Source organism: Hemiscyllium ocellatum, chromosome 29, assembly GCF_020745735.1.
Source record: "Hemiscyllium ocellatum isolate sHemOce1 chromosome 29, sHemOce1.pat.X.cur, whole genome shotgun sequence".
Lineage (NCBI taxonomy): Eukaryota > Metazoa > Chordata > Chondrichthyes > Orectolobiformes > Hemiscylliidae > Hemiscyllium > Hemiscyllium ocellatum.
In genome coordinates this window covers 51,701,142-51,729,042 of record NC_083429.1, presented here as the reverse complement: position 1 = coordinate 51,729,042, position 27,901 = coordinate 51,701,142, and the positions used below count along the sequence as shown (strand labels likewise).

Here is a 27,901-nt window from a genome sequence, read left to right as displayed (position 1 = left end):
ATGTTGACTATCCCTCATCAGTCCTTGCCTTTCCAAATACATGTACCTCCTGTTCCTTGTGATTCCCTCCCAACAACTTGCCCACCACCGATGTCAGGCTCACTGGTCTATAGTTCCCTGGCTTTTCCTTACCACCCTTCTTAAACAGTGGCGCCACGTTAACCAACCTCCAATCTTCCGGTACCTCTACAATGACTATCGATGATCCAAATATATCTCGACAAGAGACCCAGCATCACTTCCCTAGCTTCCCACTGAGTTCTAGGGTACACCTGATCAGGTCAAGGGGACTTATCCACTTTTATGCGTTTCAAGACATCCAGCACTTCCTCCTGTGTAACATGGACATTTTTCAAGATGTCACCATCTGTTTTCCTACATTCTATATCTTCCATGTCCTTTTCCACAGTAAAAGTGCTGATGCAAAATACTTGTTTAGTATCTCCCCCATCTCCTGTGGCTCCATATAAAGGCCATCTTGCTGATCTTTGAGAGACCCTATTCTCTCCCTAGTTTCCCTTAATGTATTTGTAAAAACCCTTTGGATTCTCCTTAACTCTATTTGCCAAAGCTATCTCGTGTTTCCTTTTTGCCCTCCTGATTTCCTACTTAAGTATATTCCTACTGCCTTTATACACTTCCAAAGATTCATTCGATCTATCCCGTCTATACCTGACATATGCTTCCTTCTTTTTCTTAACTAAGCCCTCAATTTCTTTTGTCATCTAGCATTCTCTACGCCTACCAGCCTTTCCTTTCACCATAACAGGAATATACTGTCTCTGGACTCTCATTATTTCATTTCTGAAGGCTTCCCATTTTCCAGCCGTTCCTTTACCTGCGAACATCTGCCCCCAATCAGATTTTGAAAGTTTTTGCCGAGTACCATCAAAATTAGCCTTCCTCCAATTTAGAACTTCAACTTTTAGAAGCCTGTATCTCAGTATTCTCCTCGACAACGTTGTATTTTTCCATTGTGAACATTGATGAAAATATTCATTTAGCGCTTCCCCTATCTCCTCTGACTCCATACACAACTTCCCACCACTATCCTTGATTGGCCCTACTCTTCCTCTAGTCATTCTTTTACTTCTGATATACCTATAGAAAGCTTTAGGCTGTTTCCTTGATCCTACCTGCCGATGACTTCATGTCCTCTCCTGGCTCTTAGCCATATCTTTAATTCTTTCCTAGCTAACTTGTAATTCTTAAGTGCCCTAACTGAGTCTTCATGTCTCATTCTAACATAAGCTGCCGCCACCTTCTTGACAAGAGATTCAACTTCTTTAGTAAACCACTGCTCCCTCGCCCAACCAATTCCCCCCTGCCTGAAAAGGCACACACTTATTAAGGACATGCACCAGCTGCTTTTGAATAAGCTCCACATTTCAATTATTCCCATCCCCTGCAGTTTCCTTCCCCATCCTGTGCATCCTAAATCTTGCCTTATCGCATCATAATTGCCTTTCTCCCAGCAATAACTCCTGTGGTGTGTACCTATCCCTTTCCTTCACTAAAGTAAACATAACCGAATTGTGGTCAGTTTTACTGTAATGTCGCGACAGAAGCTGGAGATCCCCTGTACAATTTGTACTTGCAGGGTTACATTGTATTTTGCTCAAAAACTGCATGCATTCATGTAGAACTCTGATTTCAATTTATGTAAAACTCCGTTATCTCACTTTTTAGATTAGAATCTATCTAAACATCATGGCATAGACCGAGAACATAGGGGGCCAACACCTTCAACATATTGTCTAGCTATCACCATTGTTAACAGCTAATCCGAGAAGTTGAAAATGTGTTGCTGGTTAAAGCACAGCAGGTCAGGCAGCATCCAAGGAATAGGAAATTCGACGTTTCGGGCATACGCCCTTCATCAGGAATGAGGAGAGGGTGCCAGGCAGGCTAAGATAAAAGGTAGGGAGGAGGGACTTGGGGGAGGGGCGATGGAGATGTGATAGGTGGAAGGAGGTCAAGGTGAGGGTGATAGGCTGGAGTGGGGTGGGGGCGGAGAGGTTAGGAAGAAGATTGCAGGTTAGGAGGGCGGTGCTGGGTTGAGGGAACCGACTGAGACAAGGTGGGGGAAGGGGAAATGAGGAAACTGGAGAAATCTGAGTTCATCCCTTGTGGTTGGAGGGTTCCCAGGCGGAAGATGAGGCGCTCCTCCTCCAACCGTCGTGTTGTTATGTTTTGACGGTGGAGGAGTCCAAGGACCTGCATGTCCTCGGTGGAGTGGGAGGGAGAGTTAAAGTGTTGAGCCACGGGGTAGTTGGGTTGGTTGGTCCGGGCGTCCCTGAGGTGTTCTCTGAAGCGTTCCGCAAGTAGGCGGCCCGTCTCCCCAATGTAGAGGAGGCCACATCGCGTGCAGCGGATGCAATAGATGATGTTTGTGGAGGTACAGGTGAACTTGTGGCGGATATGGAAGGATCCCTTGGGGCCTTGGATGGAAGTGAGGGAGGAGGTGTGGGCGCAAGTTTTACATTTCCTGCGATTGCAGGGGAAGGTGCCGGGAGTGGAGGTTGGGTTGGTGGGGGGTGTGGACCTGACGAGGGAGTGACGAAGGGAGTGGTCTTTGCGGAACACTGATGGGGAGGGGGAGGGAAATATATCCCTGGTGGTGGGGTCCGTTTGGAGGTGGCGGAAATGACGGCGGATGATACGTTGTATACGGAGGTTGGTGGGGTGGTAGGTGAGAACCAGTGGGGTTCTGTCCTGGTGGTGGTTGGAGGAGCGGGGCTCAAGGGCGGAGGAGCGGGAAGTGGAGGAGATGCGGTGGAGGGCATCGTCGATCACGTTTGGGGGGAATCTGCGGTCCTTGAAGAAGGAGGCCATCTGGGCTGTGCGGTGTTGGAACTGGTCCTCCTGGGAGCAGATGCGGCGGAGACGAAGGAATTGGGAATATGGGATGGAGTTTTTACAGGGGGCAGGGTGGGAGGAGGTGTAGTCCAGATAGTTGTGGGAGTCAGTCGGTTTATAGTAGATGTCTGTGTTGAGTCGGTCGCCTGAGATAGAAATGGAAAGGTCTAGGAAGGGGAGGGAGGAGTCTGAGACAGTCCAGGTGAATTTGAGGTCGGGATGGAAGGTGTTAGTAAAGTTGATGAACTGTTCAACCTCCTCGTGGGAGCACGAGGCAGCGCCGATACAGTCATCGATGTAGCGGAGGAAAAGGTGGGGGGCGGTGCCAGTGTAGTTGCGGAAGATGGACTGTTCCACATATCCTACGAAGAGACAGGCATAGCTGGGGCCCATGCGGGTGCCCATGGCAACTCCTTTAGTTTGGAGGAAGTGGGAGGATTGAAAAGCTAATCCGAGAATGCAACTTTTTTATAAAAAAGGTTTTGTGATTTACACATGAAAGAAGTGAAACTATCACTGTATTCTAACAGATGAAAGGCTTAACAGACTATCAATTTTTCAGTGTATAATTTCAGTTACATGGTGTTGTGATTTTTAACTTTGTACACCCCAGTCCAACACTGGCATCTCCTTTTCGAGGTATCATAGGTTTTTCTCCCCTTGTGGTTGAGATTGTATGCAGTGCCAGTTGAAACAGTCAAGTGGAATTTCCAATCCTATTCAAATTGACCAACCTTCTTTCAGATATTGCACCACAGAAAGCCATTATGATTTCTGTCAGGGACATTTTGTCAGTATCTCTGTGGGCTTTTTTTTTGCAAATTTGAGTTCAAGAATTGAATGAAATTTGGTTTTCTCTCTTTCCTGGAAAGGTTTGCTAGGATTTAGAAAGCAACATCTGATAGATTGATGGAGGTAGATTCCATAGGCGGTCTGAAAAGAGAGTGGCTTTATATTTAAAATGATGAATTTAACTGGTTACTGAGATGGCCCCATTCACCAGCCCTAGCTGGGTAGCTGTTCTGAGAACTGGTACAGCCACAATGGTTTGTAGTGCCTCTTTCTGTAAAATTTGATGATTCTATGGGACCTGTGTGTTTGACTTAACACCTTGTTTACAAGCTGAATGTTTTTAGTTTAAAAGAAACGTGTTTCTTTGTGTAACAAATGTGATCCTTTCTGCTTACCCACATGACCATCAAGGGAGCAGATTCTTTTTACAAAAGGAGAAAATGCTGGAAAATCTCAGCAGGTCTGGGAGCATCTGTAGGGAGAGAAAAGAGCTGACATTTCAAGTCTAATTGGCCCTTTGTCAAATTTTTTTATTGGGTGCTGTTGCAGCTGCTGGGTCTACTTAACGTAGCTGTGTAGGTGCAGTTTCTGTAATCTTATATTACAACACTGCGCTTACTGATACGTTTTGCAACAGCTAGAAAAGGTTTACACAAAGCAACAATGACTCTCATCACAGCAAAGCCCTTTGCCCTTTAATATTTGAACTGACTGCTTCTTGACATTTGTGTATAAGTGGATATTGATGACTGGAGCTGGCTTTGTCTGCGATAGTGACCACTGTTATAGATTCACAGCTGGGGATTAGCTTGTTTTAGATAAGAAACTACAGATGTAGAAGTATCTGACTTAAGTAGAAACAAAGTCAAAGAGAAAAATATTTTTATGTGCTTTGTGAACATAATTGAAAGCGTACTGTGAAGTCCATAGTTCACTTTGTGTGACTTCTGACTTTGGACTAATTTGGAATAATTGTGTAATGCTGCCATATCTTATCAGCATTGGCCCTGATTAAAACCTTTGTACTTGAAGGTATAGACTGCATCCAGTGACAAAAGCATAGGATTGTTTTAAAAAATTGTTTCTGCTAACTAAGTTACATTGTGTGATCCATCCTTCCCTGGATGCGCTGTAGAGCTAAGATGGATAAGTTATTTATAATAGACTTCTGATATAACTGAATTTGCCTCATCCGAGGGTTGGAATTTAACTGCAACCATGTTAACTGCTTTTTCTCCTCCCTTCCTCCCTCCATTCCAGGTGCTGTTGGCTACGGCTGTTTGCACCAAAGCTGGGAAGGCAATTATCTCACGGCAGTTTGTGGAAATGACAAGGACCCGAATTGAAGGCTTATTGGCAGCATTCCCTAAACTAATGAACACTGGGAAGCAGCACACATTTGTGGAGACAGAGAGTGTGCGGTATGTGTATCAGCCACTGGAGAAACTCTACATGGTATTGATCACAACTAAAAATAGCAACATCTTGGAAGATCTGGAAACACTCCGTCTCTTCTCTCGAGTGGTAAGAGCAATAGAGCCAAGCTGCTGAAAATACTGAAGCTGATATAACCTGATCAAGGAATGCCATTGATAATTAGTGCAATTAAATGAAGAAATTCAAATCACTCAGAAATCCGCATTCATGTGTTTTTTTTTAAATACCATTGCAAAATCAGGCTAATTATTCTTTTGATGTAAGAGATTCATAGGATATGATTTCCATTCCAAGGAGTAACTCATCGGGCCACATTGTTTACCTGCAGCAGGTCTGGAGAAAGCATTGCGGAATAAAACATTTTTATCTATGTCTGAATAGACTGTTTTAGTTCTATTTTAATTTGGTGGGGGAGCAGAAAAGTGGCACATGGTGTGAAATAATGAGCAAGTTGGTGTTGGAGAAATGTCATCAAACTTGAACCATCAATGTTCTGACATGTATTAGTTACTTTTGGATTTCTGTTTTGTGCCATAACATTTAAGAAATTACAGGCTTCATTCATTCATTTAAATATGTGAATAAGGCTGTTAAGACCAGAAGATGTGGGAGCAGAATTAGGCCAAAGGGCCATGCAAGTCTGCTCTGTCACTTCATGCCGAATAGATTTCTCAACTACTGCCTTCTCCCCATAACCCTTGATCCCCTTACCAAACAAGAATCTATCTAGTTCTTTCTTAGCCCTCAGTGACTTGGCTTCCACAGCCCCCTGTGACAATGTGTTCCACAGATTTACCACCCTCTTGTGAAGCGATTTCTCCTCAATTTGAGTCTAAAAGGTCATACCTCCCATCTAAGACTATGGTGCCAGATCCTAGTCTCTCCTATTGGAAACATCATCTCCACATCCACTGTACCCAGGCCTCTCATTATTCTAGAAGTTTCAATCAGATCCTGCCATTCATCTGTCTGAACTTCGAGTATAGATCCAAAGTCGTTACCCATTTCTAATATGACAAATCCTTCGTACCTGACACTGTTCTTGTAAACCTCCTTTAGGCCCCCTCTGTGACCAACACATCCATCCTTAGATACAAGGCCCAAAAGTGCTCACTATTCAAAATGCTGGCAAGTTTTGAGAAGGTTTGTAGCTCAGGTTGAGGTTCTGGTTTGCTCGCTGAGCTGGATGGTTCATTTTCAGACGTTTTGTCACCATGCTAAGTAACATCTTCCGTGAGCCTCCAGATGAAGCACTGCTGGTGTTTCCTGATTTTTATTTATATTTTTGAGTTTCCTTGGGTTGGTGATGTCATTTCCTGTGGTGACATCATTTCCTATGGTGCTGCCATTTCCTATTCTTTCTCTCAGGGTGGTAAATGGAATCCAAGTTAATTTTGTGTGTTGATAGAATTCCGGTTGGAATGCCATGCTTTAGGAATTCTCGTGCATGTCTCTGTTTGGCTTGTCCTAGGATGGTTGTGTTGTCCCAGTCAAAGTGGTGTACTTCCATATCTGTATGTGAGGATACTAGTGAGAGAGGGTCATGTCGTTTTGTGGCTAGTTGATGTTCAAATATTCTGGTGGCTAGTTTTCTGCCTGTTTGTCCAATGTCGTGTTTGTTACATTTCTTGCACAGTATTTTGTAAATGACATTTAGTTTGGCTTGTTGTCTGTGTAGGGTCTTTCAAGTTCATTAGCTGCTGTTTTAATGTGTTGGTGGGTTTGTGGGCTACCATGAGGCCAAGGGATCTGAGTAGTCTGGCAGTCTATTCAGAAATGTCTTTGATGTAGGGGAGAGTGGCTAGTGCTTTTGGATGAGTTTTGTCTCCTTGTTTGGGTTTGCTGCTGAGAAGTCGGCGGACTGTATTCATTGGGTACCCATTCTTTTTGAATATACTGCTCTGCATAGTTCCTCTGTGCTGCAGTGAGCGGTGGCTTATTGAAATAAGGTTCTGATGCAACTTCATTTGTGGATGTTGGAATGGTTGCTTCTGTAGTTCAATATTTAGTCCGTATGTGTTGTTTTCCTGTAGACGCTGGTTTGAAGTTCCCCATTGGCTGTTCGCTCTACTGCGACATCTAGGAATGGCAGTTTGTTGTTGTTTTCCTCTTTCATGAATTTTATGCCAATAAGGGTATTATTGATGGTCTTGAAGGTTTAAATATAAATTGAAAGCAGGAAACACCAGCAGTACTCCGTCTGGAGGCTGACTGAAGATGTTACCTAGTATGGTGACGAAATGTTTGAACATGAACCTTCCAGCTCAGCGAGCAAACTGGCATCCATCCTAAATGCTGTCTGACTAAAGCCTTATACACCCTCGTCAATACATCTCTGTTGTTGTATTCTTTCCATCTGAAAATGAATGCTAACATTTCCATTTGCATTTGCTTCCTTAACTGCCAACTACCAATGTGTCCACCTTGAGAATCCTGATTTAGGAACATATAGAACATAGAACAGTACAGCACAGGAATTTTGGCATGCAGTGTTGTGCTGAAAAGAACTCCCAAGTACTTTTATGCTTCAGATTTCTGAAGCCTTTCCCCAATTAGAAAATAGTCCATGCCTCTTTTTTTTTTCCCTACCCAGGTGCATAACCGCACACTTCTCACAATTTATTTCATTTGTCTATTCTATGCCCATTCTTCTAGCCTATTCTGCCTTCTCAACACGACCTGCCCCTCCACCTATCTTTGCGTCATTTAAACCTCGGTCAGACTTTCTGGCCTACAGTTTCCTGTCTTTTGCCTCCTTCTCTCCTTAAATAGGTCCTCTGGGATCCTCCCTAACTCCATTAAATTCTGAAAAATTACCACCAAAGATATCTCTTTCAGAAACTCTGGGGTGTAGTCCATCGGGTGGTTTATCCACCTTCAGACCTTTCAGCTTCCCCAGCACCTTCTTTAGTGATTGCCACTACACCTAGCTCTGGCCCCTGATTCCTTTTAAGTTTTGGTATGCTGTAGATATCTTCCACTGTGGATACTGATGCAGATATCTATTCAGTTCCTCTGCCATTGCTTTATTTGCAATTCTACTCCTGCAGTCTCATTTTCCAGCGTTCCAAAGTCCACAATCGCCTTTTATCTTTCTAGGTATCTTTAAAAAAACCTCTGCAATCTTCATTTTTATTACTAGCTAACTTTCATATTTCATCATCTTCCTCCTTTAATGCCTTTTTAAGAAAATTATCCTCTGCTGGTTTTAAAGTCTTCCCAATCCTGTGGCTTTTCACTAATCTTCACATTGTATGCTTTTTATTTTGTATTTATGCTATCCCTGGCTTTTTGTCAGCCATAGTTGCTTCATCCTCCCCTTAGTATGCTGCTGCTTCCTTGCAATGAATTTCTGCTGTGCCTCCCAAATTACCCCAGACTCCCGCCATTGCTGATCTACTGATTTCTGTGCTAGGCTCCCCTTCCAATCAACTCTGGCCAGCTTCTCCCTCATGTCATTGTAGTTACCTTTACTTAACTGTCACACTGTTGCATCTGATTCTACTTCTCCTCCTCAGACTGCAGGGTGAATTTTATCATGTTATGGTCACTGCTCCCTCCTGGTTTCTTCACCTTCAGTTCCCTAATTCAGTCTGTCTGATTACACACCATCAAATCCAGAATTGCCTGTTCCCTCGTGGGCTCTGCCACAAGGTGCTCCAAAAAGAAATCTGTAGGCATTTCATGAATTCCTTTTCTTGAGGTCCACTGTCAACCAGATTTTTCTGAGCCCACCTGCATATTAAAGTTTGCCTTGATTTTTATGAAAGTGCTTTTCTTGCATGCCTTTTCCATTTCCTGATTTATTTTCTTCTCCACGTCCTGACTACTGCTCGGAGACCTGTACGCTACTCCCATTAGGGTCTTCTCTCCTTTTGCGGTTCCTCAATTCCACCCACACGCACTCGTCACCTTCTGACTTGATTTTCCATCTTGCTATTGATTTTAATATAATTTCTTACAAACAAAGCAACCTTGCTCCTCTGCCCATCTGCCTGTCCTCTCAAATAGACATGTGTCCTTGGGTATTTTGTTTCCAGCTTTGATCCCCTTTCAGCTATGTCTCTGTGATACGCCCAATACCGTACTGCCAATTTCAGTCTGTGTTGCAAGAACCTATTAAAATGTAATTTTTTTTCCTTTGTTCTGTATGTCTTCCTAGTATTTAGATATAAATTTTTTGAAGTACTACTTTTGGTTTTTTAATAGATACCAGAATATTGCAGAGTCCTGGAAGAAAGTGAGATATCAGAGCATTGTTTTGATCTGATTTTTGCCTTTGATGAGATTGTGGCTCTGGGATATCGTGAGAATGTGAACCTAGCTCAGATCCGAACCTTCACAGAAATGGACTCCCACGAAGAAAAAGTTTTCAGGGCTGTTCGAGAGGTAATTTGAGATAAAAGTGAATACAATGTGGAAGTATACTGTCAAACCATGAGGCTCAGCCATCTAAAAAGGTGTATGGTATCCAACTGGAATGCTCTTGTAGTAATATTTCCAAACTATATACAGAATAGAACAGGCTATTCGGTCCTACAGGCTTAATCTCTGTTAATGCTGTACTCTTGTCTTCCACCATACTTCATCTCACCCAATCAGTATATTCCTTCCTCCATCAGTTATTTATCCAGTTTAAGTGCATAAGTGCTGCCTTTGCTTCAATTATACCCTATGCTAGAGAATTCCACATTCTCAACACAACAGAATTTTTGTCTTTAAAAAAAAAGGAGGAAAATAGCCTCTTTTCCTACAAAATGCAAGGAAGAGCCACGAAAAATTAGATTAATATCTGAAGTAGTTTAATTGGTAATGTTTTACCTACTGTTTTGGTGCTGAGTTACAGTTCCAGTCCAGAGTTTTGAGCATATACAGGGGAACCTTGATTATCCAAAGATGATCTCAAGGTCCCGATATAAGCATTACATCAAAGAGGTGTTTCAACACTGTTCATGTCTATTGTTTACAACGATTTAAAAATGAACCCTGCTTACAGAGATGCTGCTGAGAACAGTCTTGGTCATCAATGGGAGCCCAGGCATTGTCTCCAAATGACTGTTGACCCGATACCCCCCCCCCCCCCCTCCCCCACAAAGTTGGATTGGATTACTTTGGAGTATCTAAGTTTGTGAGAAGGTCCAATATAATGAATATTGTCATTTTTCACTGTAAAGTACATTTTCATAGTTCAGCCAAATGCTTCAAACTGTATGAAGCAAACTTTTGATTTTTAAATACAAATATGGATATTGAATCTTGAAGGTGTTATTGCACTGGATTATCTTGAACCTTGGAGAATCAGCTACACTGAAGTTATTAATAGTTAACCACAGATCTTTCATTTTTTCCACATGAAATCCACCTGATAAGTTGGTTGTGGCAGTCTTAAGTTTATTTATTCATGGATGTTTATTTGATTTCTGGGTGTGTGCAATGTTAGGTGGGCCACCTTTAATGCTGAGAGTTGTCTGGAGTTGGTGGTCATGGGCAGAGAATTACAGTGCTTTGATCTGTTGATATTTGCCCAATGCTGAAAAATGTTGCTGGAAAAGTGCAGCAGGTCAGGCAGCATCAAAGGAGCAGGAGAATCGACGTTTTGGGCATAAGCCCTTCTTCAGGAACCTTCTTCATTCATGAAGAAGGGCTTATGCCCGAAACGTCGATTCTCCTGCTCCTTTGATGCTGCCTGACCTGCGCTTTTCCAGCAACACATTTTTCAGCTCTGATCTCCAGCATCTGCAGTCCTCACTTTCTCCTACCTGAAATTTGCCCAAGCCAAGAATCTAAGATGTCATGCCCCTTGTTGTTAATGTTGGTTAAACACAGCATGATTAATATGAGAATCCACACCACTGTGGAATTAGGGGTGAAATTGATGTCTTTGGAAGTCCAATATTACCATACCATGCCTCAGCTGGGGATTTCTTGATTAGGACTGGGTGACTAAACTGAAAAATGCTTCACTTACTGCACACTGCCCTAAAAGCTTAGAGAAAATGGAAAGCTGTTTTAATGACCTGTTCCTATAGTGTTGCAGACTTGTTACGTGTTGAGCTTTTTCCTTTGGGCTATGATTATTATTTTAATGTTCCCATTCAGACACAAGAACGTGAAGCAAAAGCAGAAATGCGTCGGAAGGCTAAGGAATTACAGCAAGCACGTAGAGATGCCGAAAGGCAAGGCAAGAAAGCTCCTGGCTTTGGTGGGTTTGGCAGTGGAGGAATCTCTAGTGGCTCAGCAGCATCCATGATAACTGATGCCATCATTGAACCAGAAAAGCCCAAGATGACGCCAGCAGTAATGAGGTAAGTTACGATTTCTAGAATTCGTGAGTTTTCATCCATTTGTCTTCTGAGCTGCTCACTGTATGGTAAGATAGACTGTTGCATGGATATGACTGACCTTTGCATTCTTAAAAAAAATTGATCTTTTGGGGCACTTCATCAGGTTGAGGACTGTTTATTTCACACATGACAGTGTTTTGGTTTATTTATGAAGTGCAATTCTTTTTCCCATTGACAATGGAGTAATGATTACCAATTGCATTTTAAAAAATTAGTTGAAAAAAGTAGCAAGCTACCCAGGATTTGAGAGTTAAGAATAGGAACATATTGCTTAGGTGAACCCAAACTTTGGCTTGTAAACCATCTAGCAGAAACAAGTAATCAAGAAAGAATGGGATTTTAACTACTTTGATATGGGCTGATGGAATGACTTGTCAAATAGACACAGTGAATCTTCATTTTGACAGGCAGCATGTAGGAAGGAGAAGGCCTCTGCAGGTCAGTCCATGGGGTTCCAGGCAGTGTTGCAACACTTCAAAACTATGCTGCGCATTACTTTCATTTTCCCCTCATTCATGTCGATTGTACTTGAGTATCATTATAATTTCTTAAACATGCTCAGTGACTGAGCTTTTGGTTTTGTCATGATGGTGCTCACAAACGTGGAGGACTATTAAATCTGTCTTTATCCCTCTTCAGTCACTTGCACAGGTCACCTGCTCTCCCTTCTCCTTCCTCTAGCCTTCCAGACAATTTAAAAGAATTTTCTTTTGAGTGAAATTGTTTTCTTTGTGTTTTGATCTGTTACGTTGGTTGGGATAATTCCGAGTTTAGAGTCTGTTATTCAGCAGTACTGATGTCAGCTGTTTTATTGGCTTTCAGTCTTCCTGTGCAGCAAGTTTGCAATGTAAAATGGGTTATAACAGAAGCTAATTTGGCAACGATCTCTTCTTTTACACTGAAGGTTTCAGAAGAGAGTTAGCAAAAGTCAGGATGCCTAACTTTACTAAGAACGTTTTTTTTTCTAAAGGATTGTATCATCTATAAAAATTCTGCTCAAAGTATTCATGTCATTAAAGCTGTATATTTTAAAAATTGGACCATTGGCAGTATGGGTTTCGGACAGACTAGTATGGTTTAAAATTCTGATCTCTACCTATGGGCATATTGGCTCATTGCTCATGATTTTTTTTTGTAAAGATACCTTTGAAAATGGTTGGATATTGCACATGTCTGGAATTTCTTGATTAAGGAGAAAATAGTGTTTATTGCCTTTAGCGTTCCCTGCCTGTTCATAGTGTCTCTGTTTGATTATTGTTTCTGGATAGCATGAAGAATTGAAGACTCAGTTAGTTCCTTTGGCTGTTTGAGTTTCTGCATTGTTAGCTGTCATATGTTATAGACCAAACCTGTGCCATTTTAAACTCGTTATCACTTAATTGTGTTCTCTTGTGGATTAAGGGCTGATGCAGCAGGTCTTGCGTGTGAAGCTGGTTTATATATAATCAGGTATGGTTTGCTTCAATTGCTTCAATAATGCATGGGGAGGGGCCCTTCCTGCAGCACCCAGTACGTGGTAGCCTGTTGAGTTGAAGGCCTTTTTTTCCCATTATTCTGACTGCTTCTGCTTATCCTGGCTTCATTGTGGTATTGCTGTCTGCATAGTACACCAAAATGTTTATAGATTTTCGTTGGTGCAGATATATAGTTGGTGTACTGAACCAAGTGTTTTTGGGGAAGTACTGCACTGTCATGAATGTTAAAAGTTGATGTCTTTTGTTGTATGTGCAAGAACTGGTCCATTGACATTGGCAAGTGTGAACGTTTTGGCATGTTTTGTGAGTACCTGGTTAATTAATTAATTCTTTTAAGCTTGGTTATCTCTTGATATTTAAAGTGTAGGCTTCTCTCTTTGCTCCTTCAGACCTTCTGGTCCAAGCAAGGCCTTAAAACTTGGGGCAAAGGGAAAGGACGTGGATAATTTCGTAGACAAGCTGAAGTTGGAAGGAGAACAGATTAGTTCCTCAACAAAACGTACACCAGAAGCAGCTAAAGTGCTGTCACCACCTGTTAATATAGAAAGGTAAGTGAAAACTTTGTTCTAATATTATAAGAATAATAGTAGTCATAGAGTCATAGTGTTACAGAGATGTACAGCATGGAAACAGACCCTTCGGTCCAACCTGTCCATGCCGACCAGATATCCCAACCCAATCTAGTCCCACCTGCTAACACCTGGCCCATATCCCTCCAAACCCTTCCTATTCATATACCCATCCAAATGCCTCTTAAGTGTTGCAATTGTACCAGCCTCCACCACATCCTCTGGCAGCTCATTCCATCATGTACCACCCTCTGCGTGAAAATGTTGCCCCTTGGGTCTCTCTTATTTTTCCCCCTCACCGTAAACCTGTGCCCTTCAGTTCTGGACTTCCCTACCCCATGCCCCTCATAATTTTGAAAACATCTATAAGGTCACCCCTCAGCCTCTGATGCTCCAGGGAAAACAGCCCCAGCCTGTTCAACTTCTCCCGATAGCTCAAATTCTCCAACCCTGGCAACATCCTTGTAAATTTTTTCTGAACCCTTTCAAGTTTCACAACATTCTTCCGATAGGAAGGAGACCAGAATTGCACGCAATATTCCAACAGTGGTCAAACCAATGTCCTGTACAACTCCCAACTCCTGTACTCAATACTCTGACCAATAAAAGAAAGCATACGAAACTCCTTCACTATCCTATCTACCTGCGACTCCACTTTCAAGGAGCTATGAACCTGCACTCCAAGGTCTCTTTGTTCAGCAACACTCCCTAGGACCTTACCATTAAGTGTATAAGTCCTGCGAAGATTTGCTTTCTCAAAATGCAGCACCTCGCATTTATCTGAATTAAACTCCATCGGCCACTTCTCAGCCCATTGGCCCATCTGGTCACGATCCTGTTGTAATCTGAGGTAACCCTCTTCGCTGTCCACTACACCCCCAATTTTGATGTCATCTGCAAACTTATTAACTGTACCTCTTATGCTTGCAACCGAATCATTTATGTAAATGACAAAAAGTAGAGGAACCAGCACTGATCCTTGTGGCACTCCACCGGTCACAGGCCTCCAGTCTGAAAAACAACCCTCCACCACTACCCTCTGTCTTCTACCTTTGAGCCAGTTCTGTATCCAAATGGCTAGTTCTCCCTGTATTCCATGAGATCTAACCTTGCTAACCAGTCTCCCATGGGGAACCTTGTTGAATGTCTTAATGAAGTCCATATAGTTCACATCTACTTCTCTGCCCTCATCAATCTTCTTTGTTACTTCAAAAAAGTCAGTCAAGTTTGTGAGACATGATTTCCCACACACAAAGCCATGTTGACTATCCCTAATCAGTCCTTGCCTTTCCAGATACATGTACATCTTGTCCCTCAGGATTCCCTCCAACAACTTGCCCACCACTAAGCTCCGGCTCATCGGTCTGTTGTTCCCTGGCTTGTCTTTACCGCCCTTAAACAGTGGCACCACGTTTGCCAACCTCCAGTCTTCCAGCACCTCACCTGTGACTATCGATGATATAAATATCTCAGCAAGAGGCCCAGCAATCACTTCTCTAACTTCCCACAGACTTCTTGGGTACACCTGATCAGGTCCTGGGGATTTATCCACCTTTAACCGTTTCAAGACATCCAGCACTTCCTCCTCTGTAATCTGGGCATTTTGCAAGATGTCACCATCTATTTCCCTACAGTCTACATCTTTCCCCAATAAACATTGATGCAAAATATTCATTTAGTATCTCCTTGCTGATCTTTGAGGAGCCCTATTCTCTCCCTAGTTACCCTTTCGTCCTTAATATATTTGTACAAACTCTTTGGATTCACCTTAATTCTCTTTGCCAAAGCCATCTCATGTCCCTGTTTTGCCCTCCTGATTTCCCTCTTAAGTATATTCCTACTTCCTTTATAATCTTCTAAGGATTCACTCAATCTATCCTGTCTATACCTAACATATGCTTCCTTCTTTTTCTTAACCAAACCCTCAATTTCTTTAGTCATCCAGCATTCCCTATACCTACCAGCCTTCCTTTCACCCTGACAGGAATATACTTTCTCTGGATTCTTGTTATCTCATTTCTGAAGGCTTCCCATTTTCCAGCTTCCCTTTACCTGCGAACATCTGCGCCCAATCAGCTTTTGAAAGTTCTTGCCTAATTCCGTTAAAATTGGCCTTTCTCCAATTTAGAACTTCAACTTTTAGATCTGGTTTATCCTTTTCCGTCACTATATTAAAACAAATAGAATTATGGTTGCTGGCCCCAAAGTGCTCTCCCACTGACACCTCAGTCACCTGCCCTGCTTTATTTCCCAAGAGTAGGTCAAGTTTTGCACCTTCTCTATTAGGTACATCCACATACTGAATCAGAAAATTGTCTTGTACACACTTAAGAAATTCCTCTCCATCTGAACCTTAACTCTATGGCAGTCCCAGTCAATGTTTGGAAAGTTAAAATCCCCTACCATAAACTACCCTATTATTCTTACAGATAGCTGAGATCTCCTTACAAGTTTATTTTTCAATTTCCCTCTGACTGTTAGGGGTCTATAATATAATCCCAATGAGGTGATCATCCCTTTCTTCTTTCTCGGCTCCACCCAGATAACTTCCCTGGATGTATTTCTGGGAATATCCTCCCTCAGCACAACTGTAATGCTATTCCTTATCAAAAATGCCACTCCGCCCTCCTCTCTTGCCTCCCTTTCTATCCTTCCTGTAGCATTTGTATCCTGGAACATTAAGCTGCCAGTCCTGCCCATCCCTGAGCTATGTTTCTGTAATTGCTAACATGCCCTGAGTTCATCTGCCTTCCCTGTTAGGCCCCTTGCATTGAAATAAATGCAGTTTAATTTATTAGTCCTACCTTGTCCCTGACTGTTTGACTCACTTCTGTTCTCAGCTGTACCTGTCTCAGATTGATCTCTTTCCTCACTATCTCCCTGGGTCCCACCCCCTCCCACCTTACTGGTTTAAATTCTCCCAAGCAATTATAGCAAATTTCCCTGCCAGTATATTAGTCCCTTTCCAATTTAGGTGCAATCTGTCCTTCTTGTACGGTCACTTCTACCCCAAAAGAGATTCAAATGATCCAAAAATGTGAATCCTTCTCCCATACACCAGCTCCTCAGCCATGCATTCATTTGTTCTATCCTCCTATTCCTGCCCCCTCTAGCTCGTAGCACTGGGAATAATCCAGATATTACTACCCTTGAGGACCTCCTTTTTAAATTTCTGCCTAACTCACTGTAATCTTCCTTCAGAATCTTAACCTTTTCCCTTCTCAAGTTGTTGGTTCCAATGTGGACAATGCCCTCCTGCTGGCCTCTCTCCTCCGTGAGAACATTCTGCACCCTCTCTCAGACATCCTTGATCCTGGCACCAGGGAAACAGCACACCATTCTACTTTTTCACTGCTGGCCACAGAAACATCTTGTCTGTACCTCAGACTACAGAATCCCCTAACACAGTTGATCCCTTGGAAACCAACGTATTCCTCGTTGCATGAGAGCCAGTCTCAACACCAGAAACTTGGCTGTTCGTGCTACGTTCCCCTGAGAATCCATCACTCCCTACATTTTCCAAAACAGCATACCTGTTTGAAATGAGTATATCCACAAAAGACTCCTGCTCTAGCTGCCTACCTCTCTACCCTTCCTGGAGTTAACCCATCTATGTGACTGTATCTGAGGTTTTCCCCCTTTCCTATAACTGCCATCCATCACATACTGTGCTGTTGCAAATTCCTCATCGTTTCTATCTGTCTCTCCAACCAATGCAGTCGTTCTGATAAGATTATTGTGTTTTCAGATAATCTCCTACCTTGCATGTTAACGGACTTGAACTAATCCAGAGCTTCAGTGTCTGTACCCTCAGTAGCTACAGATCCTGTTCACACATCACCCTGTGCTTATTGATCTGTTTTGGCTACTGTCTCTTCCATGTTTTTAAATTTCTCCTTGGCCTTGCCCTTCTCTATTACAATCTCCTCCAGTCTTACAAACCTGGATCTCTAAGCCCCTTCAATTCTGGTTTCTTCACTCTACCCTGAGAAAGCCATGTGTTCACCTGACTGGGATTCCAAGCTTGGGAAATCTCTCTATCAATGTCTCTGCTTCTTTACCTCTCTTTTTTTCCCTTTTTAAGGTGCACTTAAAGCCTCATTGTTTTGAATTCTCATATTGTCACCTGATCTAATTTTTCCTTGTATGGCTCACTGTCAAGGATTACTTTCCTAAAGTACTACTTGGGATCTTTTACTACTTTAAAGGACACATGGGATGGCATGGTAGCCCCTTACATTTGGAACCAGGATTCACACTCCATCTAGAATGTAATGCTTGCTGATTGAGCATATTTCACATGAAATAATTTTAGGACATGTTAATCTAGCATCTGGTGGTGTAGATCTCCAACAAAAATCTACTGTGAGTTAGCAGTCTCCTTTAGAGAGATTGCAGGTTGGCTCATGTGGAAACTGGTAAATTTAAGTAGGAAGTGCTGTTTCAAGTTTGGAATTAAATACACTGGATTTTACTCTTGTGATCATAGAATGGATTGTTGTCTAACTGAAACCATAAATCAGCTAAAGTCAGTCATGACTATCTCTGCTTTTTAATTCATTTGTGGGTGTCACAGGCTGGGCCAGCATTTATTGCTCCATCTTTGTTGTCCTTCCTTCCTTGAACCATCGCAATCCATTTGGTGTAGGAACACCCTCAATGCTACTGGGGAAGAAGTGACACTGAAGGAATGGCAATATATTTCCAGATCAGGACAGTGAATGGCTTGAAGGGAAACTTGCAGGTGATGGTGTTCCCATATGTCTGCTGTCCTTGTACTTCTGGATGGTAGGAGCTCTGGGTTTGGAGGCTTAAGTAGTGTGGGAGGATTTCTGTGGTGCATTTTGCAAACAATGCACATTGCTATGATGGATGTTAAGCTAACTGGCTTGTTGTTTTCTTCCCTTTTTGAACAAAGAAATTACAGTTGCTGTCTTCCAATTCAATGGGATTTCCCTTAATCATTTGCATTTTGAAGTGCTAAAACCCACGTGTCTACTATCTCACTTTTTTAAGTCTCTCGGATGAGATTTTTTCAAGTACTTATCAGTCCATAACTTCTGCAACTTACGAAGTAAATTTTACACTGTTTACACATCGACAGGATTTCAGAGCCAGGAGTAGGTGATTCTGCTCCTTGAGCCCACTGTGCTATTCAATACTATCGTGATTTGATCTGATTGTTATTTAGATCTGCATTTCTGTCTACCACAAGTAACCTTCCACCGCCTTGCATGTAGAAAATCTGTCCACCTCTGCCTTAAAAATATTCAAGGATTCTACTTTCACCATCTTTTCAGCAAGAGTTCCAAAGATACTCAACTCTTGTAAGACAAGAGTCATCTCATCTTTATTTAAACTGGCAACTCCTGAGTTTTAAACAGTGACCAGTTCCAGATCCTTCCATAAGAGGAAGCATCATCTCAAAGCTACTGGATTCTTTTATTGTTGTCTGCATATAAGCATCATTGGGCACACAGCAATTACTGCCCAAGTCCAGTTTTTTTGCAAAGATGGGTTTTCTTTGTCAAGCTCTAACTTGTAAGGTCCTATCAGAGGGCAGTTTCGGGTTGCATACAGGCCAGCCTAGGTAAGGACAGCACATCAAAGCATAATTTGTAAAGCCGGTATTGTTTTATTACAGTTCAACAACTTCATGGTTATTCTGAGTGGTTGATGACCGGGACAATATCTGTAGACAGCTAGAAAATATGGTCTGTCTGCTTGGCAGAAAGATGGCAAATAAAATTCAACCCAGAGAGGTCATGCATTGGATTGTAAGGCAAAGGATTTCTGAATATGTGGGAAAAGCTGGGGCTTGACTCTCAGCACATTTTTCCTGGTCCCAGTTGTAACACATTAAAATCTGCCATCTCGAGTAGATGTAAAAGTTTCCATTGCATTGCTTAAAGATGATCAGAATATTCGTAATGCCCTATTAATCAGAATCTGTAAAAAAAAAAGTTAGTCGTTCAATTAATTTCCTCCCTGAAATCTTGCAGTGTTCAAATGAATTTGTTATTTCAGAAGTAACGAATGGATTTTGAAGAATTTTAGGATGTGATGGACATTATCAGAGCAAGTTCTGTAACCAGTGGAGTGCCACAGGGATCAATCCTGGGCTTGCAGTTATTTACAATATATAATAATGACTTGGATAAGGGAAGTAAATTTAATATTCCCAAGTTTGTGGGTGATGAAATAGGCAAGGCAGTTGGTGAGGTTCATATAGTCTGCAGAGGGATATAGACAGAATAAGTGGGTAGGCAAACGCTTGGCCTAAGGAATATAATGCAGGAAAATGTGATGATTTTTCAAAAAGAAGAGAGGAGCTGAATACAATGGAGAAAGCTGCAGGATAGAGGGCTTGGGAGTCTTTATACATAAATTACGAAAAGCTAATATGCAATTTCAATTAATAATGTAAACAAATCGAATGTTAGCCTTTAATTCAAAGTGAATGGAGTATATAAATAGAGAAGTCTTGCCAAAACTGGACAAGGAACCAGTTAGACTGCTGTTAGAATTAACTGTTTTGGTTTCTGTTTGTAAGGAAAGGTATTCTGGTGTTGGAGACATTACAAAGAAGGTTTGCTAGGTTGATCCTGGATATGGAAGAATTTCCTTATAAGGAAACTTGAGTTGGTGTTCATTTCAATTTAGAAGAATAGGAGACAACCTACTGAAATATCTAAGATATGGGGACTTGAAAGATCACTGCTGAAAGGCTTGTTTACCCTTGTTGGAGAGTCTAGAATCACGAAGCATAATTTGAGTAATGAGTTACCCCCATTCAATGCAGAGATGAGAAATTTTTGTTTGAGATTGGTGAATCTATGGAATCCTTTACTGGCTCGTCATAATCAGTAAAGGAATCCAGGCTTCTAGGAAAAAGTCAGGAAGGTGGTGTTAATTCAATCAGTCATGATGTTGTTGAATAGCAACCAAATGGCCTATTCTTGCTCCTATTTGTTATGGTCTAGTTCTCTGCATCAGTGCTACTTCTGATTCTAAAGTAATGAGCTAAATTCCTATTGTTATAATGTGAAGGCTTTTCTTGTAACTTTGACAGTGTACACCTGAAAATCGAAGAGAAGATATCACTGACATGTGGCCGGGATGGCGGCTTGCAAAATATGGAGGTACATGGCATGATCATGCTCCGGGTTAGTGATGAAAAACAAGGAAGAATTCGCCTTCAAATAGAGAATGATGACAAAAAAGGAGTTCAGCTACAGGTAAATGTCACACCATGTTTATGTGGATGAGCCTTGTTTAAATCTGTTTTGGTGAGATGTCATGGACCTGAAACATTAACCCTGTTTCTGTCTATAGGTACTGCCTAATGTGAGATTTTCCAACCTTGGTTTTGATCTTTATCAGCTTTCTACCATCTACAGTATTTTGCTTTTAAGTTACTTTTACTGGTTAGGGTTGTGTTTTCTTTTAAGAAAGCACTGTTTTTCTCTATCAGACTAGTCAACACGCAACTGAGATCTCTCATTGACTGTCTGTTGAAGATTAATTCTGAATGCTGGGGCTGTCCCATTCAGTATGTTTGACAACTCATTTTGTTTCTGTTCTGAAGTGCCCCATTCTGTGTGGTTGTATTACCATGTTGAGTCATGAGGTAACACCCCCTGACATTTCATGTTAACTGAACAGTACTGTACGTCTGTTTTGTTTGTTTGTCATGGTTTACAGATGCCGGTGTTGGACTGGGGTGTACAAAGTTAAAAATCACATAACACCAAGTTATAGTCCAACAGGTTTAATTGGAAGCACACTAGCTTTCAGAGCGCTGCTCCTTCAACCAGCTGATGAAGCAGGGGCGCTCCGAAAGTTAGTGCTTCTAATTAAACTTGTTGGGCTATAACCTGGTGTTATGTGATATTTGACTTTGTTTGTGTTTTTGAAGTTTTGAAAAGTCATTAAAAGTCATCTGCAGTTGAGCGGCTATTCAAACCCCACTTGTATTTATATTTCCAAGATTATGATTACTTTAGGATTCATACTTTAGGGTCAACTCCCTCCTGTGCAGTTTCTGCTTTAAATGAGGAAGGGAACTGTATGGAGCTATGTGAGGAATTTATAGGGATAGAGAAGCTAAACACAAATCTTGACTCTAGTGCAGATTATGTGCTTGTGATGAGTGTGGTTAGTATTGATATGGCATATCTTAGAGGATAGTGTACCGCTGCAATAGTTTGCCAAATAGTGTGGGATATTGAAGACTTATTTAACACACAGATGCATGCTGACAAAAGATATTGTAGCAAATCAACAAAGGTACTTTACTCAACCTTAAATTATGATCAACCAAAGGTGCATTTTATTCTGAAATGTCAGCAAATAGAATCAGTCAGCTGAGTGCAGTGATTAGTTCCAATAATTTTTTAGTCTACTTGAATTAACATCACCCTCCATAGTTTGAGCAGTTTTGTTTTAAATTTATAGGAGGTGAGAGTTGCAGACCAGAGTAGTTTTCACATCTGTTACAATGGGATTTGACTTCTTGTTTCTGAATTACTGGTCTGGTACCATGATTGCTATGTTACCATAGCTATGAGCTGTCCTTCCTGTGGTCTTCGTATGTACTTTATTCCTGCTTTTAAAAATTTGCAGTGGGTAAAGTTCGAGCTGCATAAATTCTGAGTCGGAAATGAAGTGAAGTTTCAGACTAAACCCTAGTTTGTTCTGTCTTTGTCTCCAGACTCACCCAAATGTGGATAAGAAACTTTTCACAACAGAATCTTTGATTGGCCTAAAGAACCCAGAGAAATCCTTTCCGCTGAATAATGATGTTGGAGTCCTGAAGTGGAGGTTGCAAACTAACGATGATGCCTTTATTCCCCTTGCCAGTAAGTTCTTCAACTTGTGCAGGCAATGAGCAACTTGGGTACCTTACATCCTTGCAAGAGTAATTGTACAAAGTTGTTCCAGAAGTTATGACTTAAATGGCTGTGGCATGCAATGTGTTGTATGGCATTCCCTTCCTAAACTTTCACCCTTTTCGCTTTTTGAGTGTGTCTAAATGTGAATTTTTTTCTGTTGCTCTCATTGAGCACATGGGGTGTTTTGCTGTATTAAACCTGTTGTACCATGAGTGAACTTGGTCAACAATGCCATTCTGAGAACTAAAATTGGAGACATTCACCCTTGACCTTTTAATCCCTTGGTAAAAATTCAGTCGTGCTTATTACTCAAAACGATTCAAAGTTAATCACAGTGATAAATGCAATAGGAAGTGGTAAATATTTGAAGTTTGTTTTCACTGTCAACATGTGAATTATTTCCAATAGCCCACTCAGGAATAACTTGAGAAAAAAGCTTTTTTTCATTCCCCTTTTGGGAGCTGACATGAACCCAGATAGACCAACTATATCCCCCTTCTGTTCAATCTTCTGAAAGGCTGAATGGCCTACTACTTGTTTGTCTGTTTGGCAAAACACGATTCAAAGTTAAGATTAAACCTGTTGCCTTCAAAGTGCTTTCAGTCTTTTCTCTTCCTGATTTAGTTAACTGCTGGCCTTCAGAGAGTGCCACTGGTTGTGATGTAAATATTGAGTATGAGCTACAAGAGAGCACTCTGGAACTAAACGACGTGATCATCTCCATTCCTGTTCCGTAAGTTTTTGTGGGCTTGAAGCATGTTTCTTGATCTCGGATTCCCCATGGCTTATTCCAACTTGCTGCTGTTAAGACTGCTGCCACAAGAACGAGCGCATCTTCCCACATTCAACCCAGGCAATGACCTTCACTACCTGACTACCGGAACTATGGCAGCTAATTAAAGTGATAAACTACAGCATTGTCCTTTTAAAATTTGAACCAGTCTGGTGGACTACAATCATCTTAATTCTGGTCTTCCGACAATTAAGTCTCCCTATTGAGAAACAAAATGGTAGAAATACTGAGCAAATTTGGCAACACCTGGGTGTGGTGTTTTGAGTGGGGGGGGGAGGTGGTGGTGGTGGTGAAACTAATTTAAGTGAGTGACTTGTGCATACTGGATTTCCAGCATTTTGGCTTTTTATTTCTGATATCTGCCATACTTTGACACCAAGCAGATAGAATATAGAGAAGACATAGATGTAAGTTTGCTTGCTGAGCTGGAAGGTTTGTTTTCAGACATTTTGTCACCATATTAGGTAACATCATCAGTGAGCCTCTGGTGAAGCACTGGTGTTAGTGACCCACTTTCTATTTGTGTTTAAGTTTCCTTGGGGTGGTGGGTGACATCACTTCCTACGGTGATTTCATTTCCTGTTCTTTTTCTTGGGGGGTGGCAAATGGGGTCCAAGTTGATGTGTTTGTTGATAGAGTTCCGGTTGGAATGTCATGCTTCTAGGAATTCTCTGCGTGTCTCTGTTTGGCTTGTCCTCTCATGGATGTGTCATCCCAGTCAAAGTGGTATCCTCCTTCTGTAGGTAAAGATACAAGTGAGAGAGGGTCATGTCATTTTGTGGCTAGTTGATGTTCATGTATCCATGTGGCTAATTTTCTGCCTGTTTGTCCAATGTAGTGTTTGTTACAAGGTTCTTGCAAGGTAATTTGTAAATCACATTAGTTTTGCTTGTTGTCTTCATTAGTTGCTGTTTGTGTGTTGGTCGGTTTGTGGCTACCATGATGCCAAGAGGTCTGAGTAGTCTGGCAATCATTCTCGAAACTCGCTATGACATCTATAAGAAGTGTGATGATGGGTGTAGACCGGTTGAATGAATGTTCAGAACTCTAACAGATGACTATAATAGTGGAAAATGCAAAGTTAATTTTTACAGAAACAAAAAAGCAGAGCAAAAAACTTGAACAGAGAAAAACAGCAGAGTTCTGAGGTGGACAAGGTTTCAGGTGTTCTCGTGCATGAATTGCAACGTTAGTTTGCAGATATAGGATGTAATCAAAGTGGCTATTCTTTACTAACTGAGGAAATGAAGATAAAAGTAAGGATGTTATGTGTCACTTGTACAGGGCGTTTAGTGAGACCACATCCTGAATACTGATTGCCATTCTGAATTTTTTTTAAAGGAAAGCTGTCCACAGGAGGTTTACGAGATTGATGCATGGAATGTGCAGGTTGCTATGAGAATAGGTTGGACAGGATGGGCTCATTCCTGCTCGAGTTACTTGATTGAAATGTATACGATCGTGAATAGTCTTGACAAGATAGATGTGAAAAGATGTTCCTTTCTATAGATAAAAGTTTTAAATTAGAATTTGCCCCTTTAGAACAAAGTCATTGTTTTTCTCACCCTCCGAGTTATGCTACTTTATAGCTCTGCCTCCAAAGGTGGAGTGAGATTGGTATGGGGGTCTTTGAGCATTTTTAAGATGGAGGTAAATTGATTCCCTTGCCAGACAAGAACCTAAAGTTATTGGGATAGGTGGGACTCGGGACGCAAATCAGTCATTATCCCATTGAATGGCTGAGCAGACTTGAGGACCTATTTCATGTGTCTGTGTGTGCGTCCAGTTGATCACATACATGGAATGGAATTTCAGTGACACGTGTGAGCTGTCAACCTGAATTTTGATGATAAAAAGCTTACAGGCAGGAAGTCTAGACTCAATTCAAGCAACAGTGACAATTCTTCTGTACTGACATTCCTCTTCTGTTGTACCTAGGTCTGGTGTTGGCGCCCCATTAATTGGTGAACTTGATGGCGAGTATCGCCATGATAGCAGGAAAAATATTCTGGAGTGGTGCCTACCTGTCATTGATGCCAAAAATAAGACTGGCAGCTTGGAGTTCAGTATAGCTGGGCAGCCCAATGATTTCTTCCCAGTCAATGTATCCTTTGTGTCCAAAAGGAACTACTGCAATATACAGGTACAAACTCACATCAATAAAACATTTCTTCAAGTGCATTTAATTTGTTGTATTATGACTCCAAAAGAGGTTCGAAGCATCCATTGCAACATTACTAAGATGGCCTGTTTCTTCTCCTGTAACATTCCTCAACTATCTCCTCCTTCAGCCTGTCTGCAGAACCTGTTGGTTGTGGCATGATTGACTCTAGCTTTGACCATTTTAACAAACTCCTGGTTGGCCTCTTCCACCATTCATGAACTTGAGATGATGCAAAACCGTTCTACCCATCTCCTCACTCGTGCCAAGACCTGTTCACCGGTCATCCTACACATGTGCTGACTACCATTTGCTTCCAGTCTGTTAATACTCTGTTTTTAACAATTCTCATGAAACCTGCGCTCCTCCAGATCTGTCATTGCTGCTACGTTGACAGCTGTAATTTCAGCTGCCAAGCTCTGGAATTCCTTCCCAAACCTTTCTGTTTCTGTTCCTCTTTTGCCTCCTTTACAACCCTCTTTTTACAAATAAATTTTAGGGTAAGCCTTAAGTCTGAATGTCTTTGCAGTTCAGTGTCAAATTCTGTTTGACTCTTCAGTACCTTTAGGTGTTTTACTGTGTGATAAGTGGTTTATAAATGATATTGCATTTCAGGATTTTAAATGCATTGAATTTATTCCAAAGGAGTGTTAGTTATTTGACTTGTGACTGACTGATGCCTTATGGTTAGTGAGAAGTTGTTGATCTTTGTCAAAAGATGTTTGTGGTAAATCTGAAACAGCCACCCCAAACTCAAACATGCAAACTTTTTCATCAGATTCATTTTTGTAACCAAAATAATATTTGAAAGCGTTAAAATGAACTCATTAATTCATTTATGACTTTCTAATGTTAAAATAAAAACCAAACCAGATATTTAAAGTAACAAGGTTATGCAAAGTGCCCTGATTTTCAAAGTCAGTGCAGGGGATGATGTAGGCTGTGTTATGACTAACCTACTGGCAGCTCTGGTCAAATTGAAGCTTCAACTGATCCCTCTGCTGCTAGCATTTCATTGGGTAAGGGTGAGTATCTTGCTTCCGAGGCATTCTCGGGTTAGTCAAGTGGGAGAGTAACTCACTGGAGCATTCGTGTTTTTGAATGAGCTGTTGGTTTAAATGCCACTCTAAGACTTAAGACTGTAATTTACATTAAGTTGCAGTTTTGGAAAGGGAATGGGTTGCATTGTCAGAGGACTACTTGTAAGTTTATTGCTCTGTACTACTCCATGCACTAGTTTTAGTTTGGGATTATGTTCCGCATGGATTGGTTGGACTGAAGAGTTTGTTCCTGTTCTGTATGGCTATGATTCTATAGCTGGCAATGGGTAAGGATAGTACTATGAGATGCTGGAGCTCCAAAGATGTAGATTGCATGAAATTCCTTAAACAGAATACAGTTGGAAGGATTGCAGTCACCTAATATTCCCATTTGAAGTCACTATCCAGTAGTCTTACTTCCCACACTTGTAATTGGGTTCAGAATCCGTTATGACCGTCTTCTCTGCTAGGGTTCATACACCAAGGGCCACCCTGAAAAGTCAAGTAACTAGTGGGTAGCTAGTATCACAAAAGGCTGTCCTTTGCTTTTCTGTGCAAAAGTTAAGGAGAAATAAAGATGTTTATTTTGTCTCCTTTGTACCTAGGTGACTGGAATCAGTCATGTCGACAGCAGCAGCCCTGTGAGGTTCTCCATGGAAACCATGTTACTGGTTGACAAATATGAAATATTGTAAAAAGAAAAACCAATGCACAACAGATATCCAGAAATCACAAGATCAGATGTTGCTGAACTGCACACCAGTTTGAAGACCTAAACTTCAAAAATAAAATTGCACAGTATTTGTGTATGTGAAAAAAAGGTTCAGAGCGCCTTGACAACAATGTGGTTTATTATCTGTTATTCAAACCTGCCGACTATTCTCATCTGAAAAAGGAGTTTGATATTAATATTTTAATTAACCAACAAGTAAACACTTGTCTTTGTTTTGAAAGGGGGGGATGGATGGATGGGTGGGTGGGAGGGGATGACGTTTGGTAGCACCTACAGTGTCATGTATTTCAGCTACAGCACCTGTTATTCCCTATCATATTGCCTCCTTGGCTGTAATTATTGTTTTAGCCCTTCTGTTGAGTTAGTTACCAACGTAAAGTGACTTTTTTTTCCTTTTTCCTTTTTTTTGATTTGGATGAAAGATGATCACAGCAGAAATTTTGTAACCCTGTAAAGTGTACAAGAGGGAATATGACAACATTCCAGTGTAAAAAGATTTAACAAAAAATTGTAATCTTTAAAAATGATTAAAAGTATATTATGAAACTAAAAATACGGCATTGCTTTCTCTCTGTAAAGGATGGTTGTAGAGATGGTCTCAATGCCGCCTGTGGAATGATGTTGCCTTTTTAGGCAAAAGCTGCCGGGCAGTATGTCAACCACAGCAGTAGAGTGCTTCAGTGAGAGAGGGGCAGTAATGGATATTGGGAGTGTGCTGATGGGTGTGTTGAAAATCTAAGTCACAATTGAAGCAGAAACATGGTAAAATGAGTTGCTGTGTCACTTCTTTCATGTCTGCGTTCA

The 27,901-nt window shown here is 41.3% G+C and overlaps 1 protein-coding gene across 1 annotated transcript in view; it reads left to right on the top strand.

The window, feature by feature from the left end:
• Positions 1 to 27,650, top strand: part of LOC132829585 (coatomer subunit delta) — a 46,442-nt gene extending 18,792 nt beyond the window's left edge. The window contains exons 2-10 of the mRNA XM_060846849.1: positions 4,912 to 5,175; positions 9,298 to 9,477; positions 11,188 to 11,393; positions 13,297 to 13,455; positions 20,549 to 20,714; positions 22,190 to 22,337; positions 22,995 to 23,103; positions 25,102 to 25,306; positions 26,970 to 27,650. Of these exons, the coding sequence (XP_060702832.1) occupies positions 4,912 to 5,175; positions 9,298 to 9,477; positions 11,188 to 11,393; positions 13,297 to 13,455; positions 20,549 to 20,714; positions 22,190 to 22,337; positions 22,995 to 23,103; positions 25,102 to 25,306; positions 26,970 to 27,059 (1,527 nt within the window). The 3' untranslated portion in view covers positions 27,060 to 27,650. The remainder of the gene's footprint in view (positions 1 to 4,911; positions 5,176 to 9,297; positions 9,478 to 11,187; positions 11,394 to 13,296; positions 13,456 to 20,548; positions 20,715 to 22,189; positions 22,338 to 22,994; positions 23,104 to 25,101; positions 25,307 to 26,969) is intronic.
• The last annotated feature ends 251 nt before the right edge of the window (positions 27,651 to 27,901 follow it).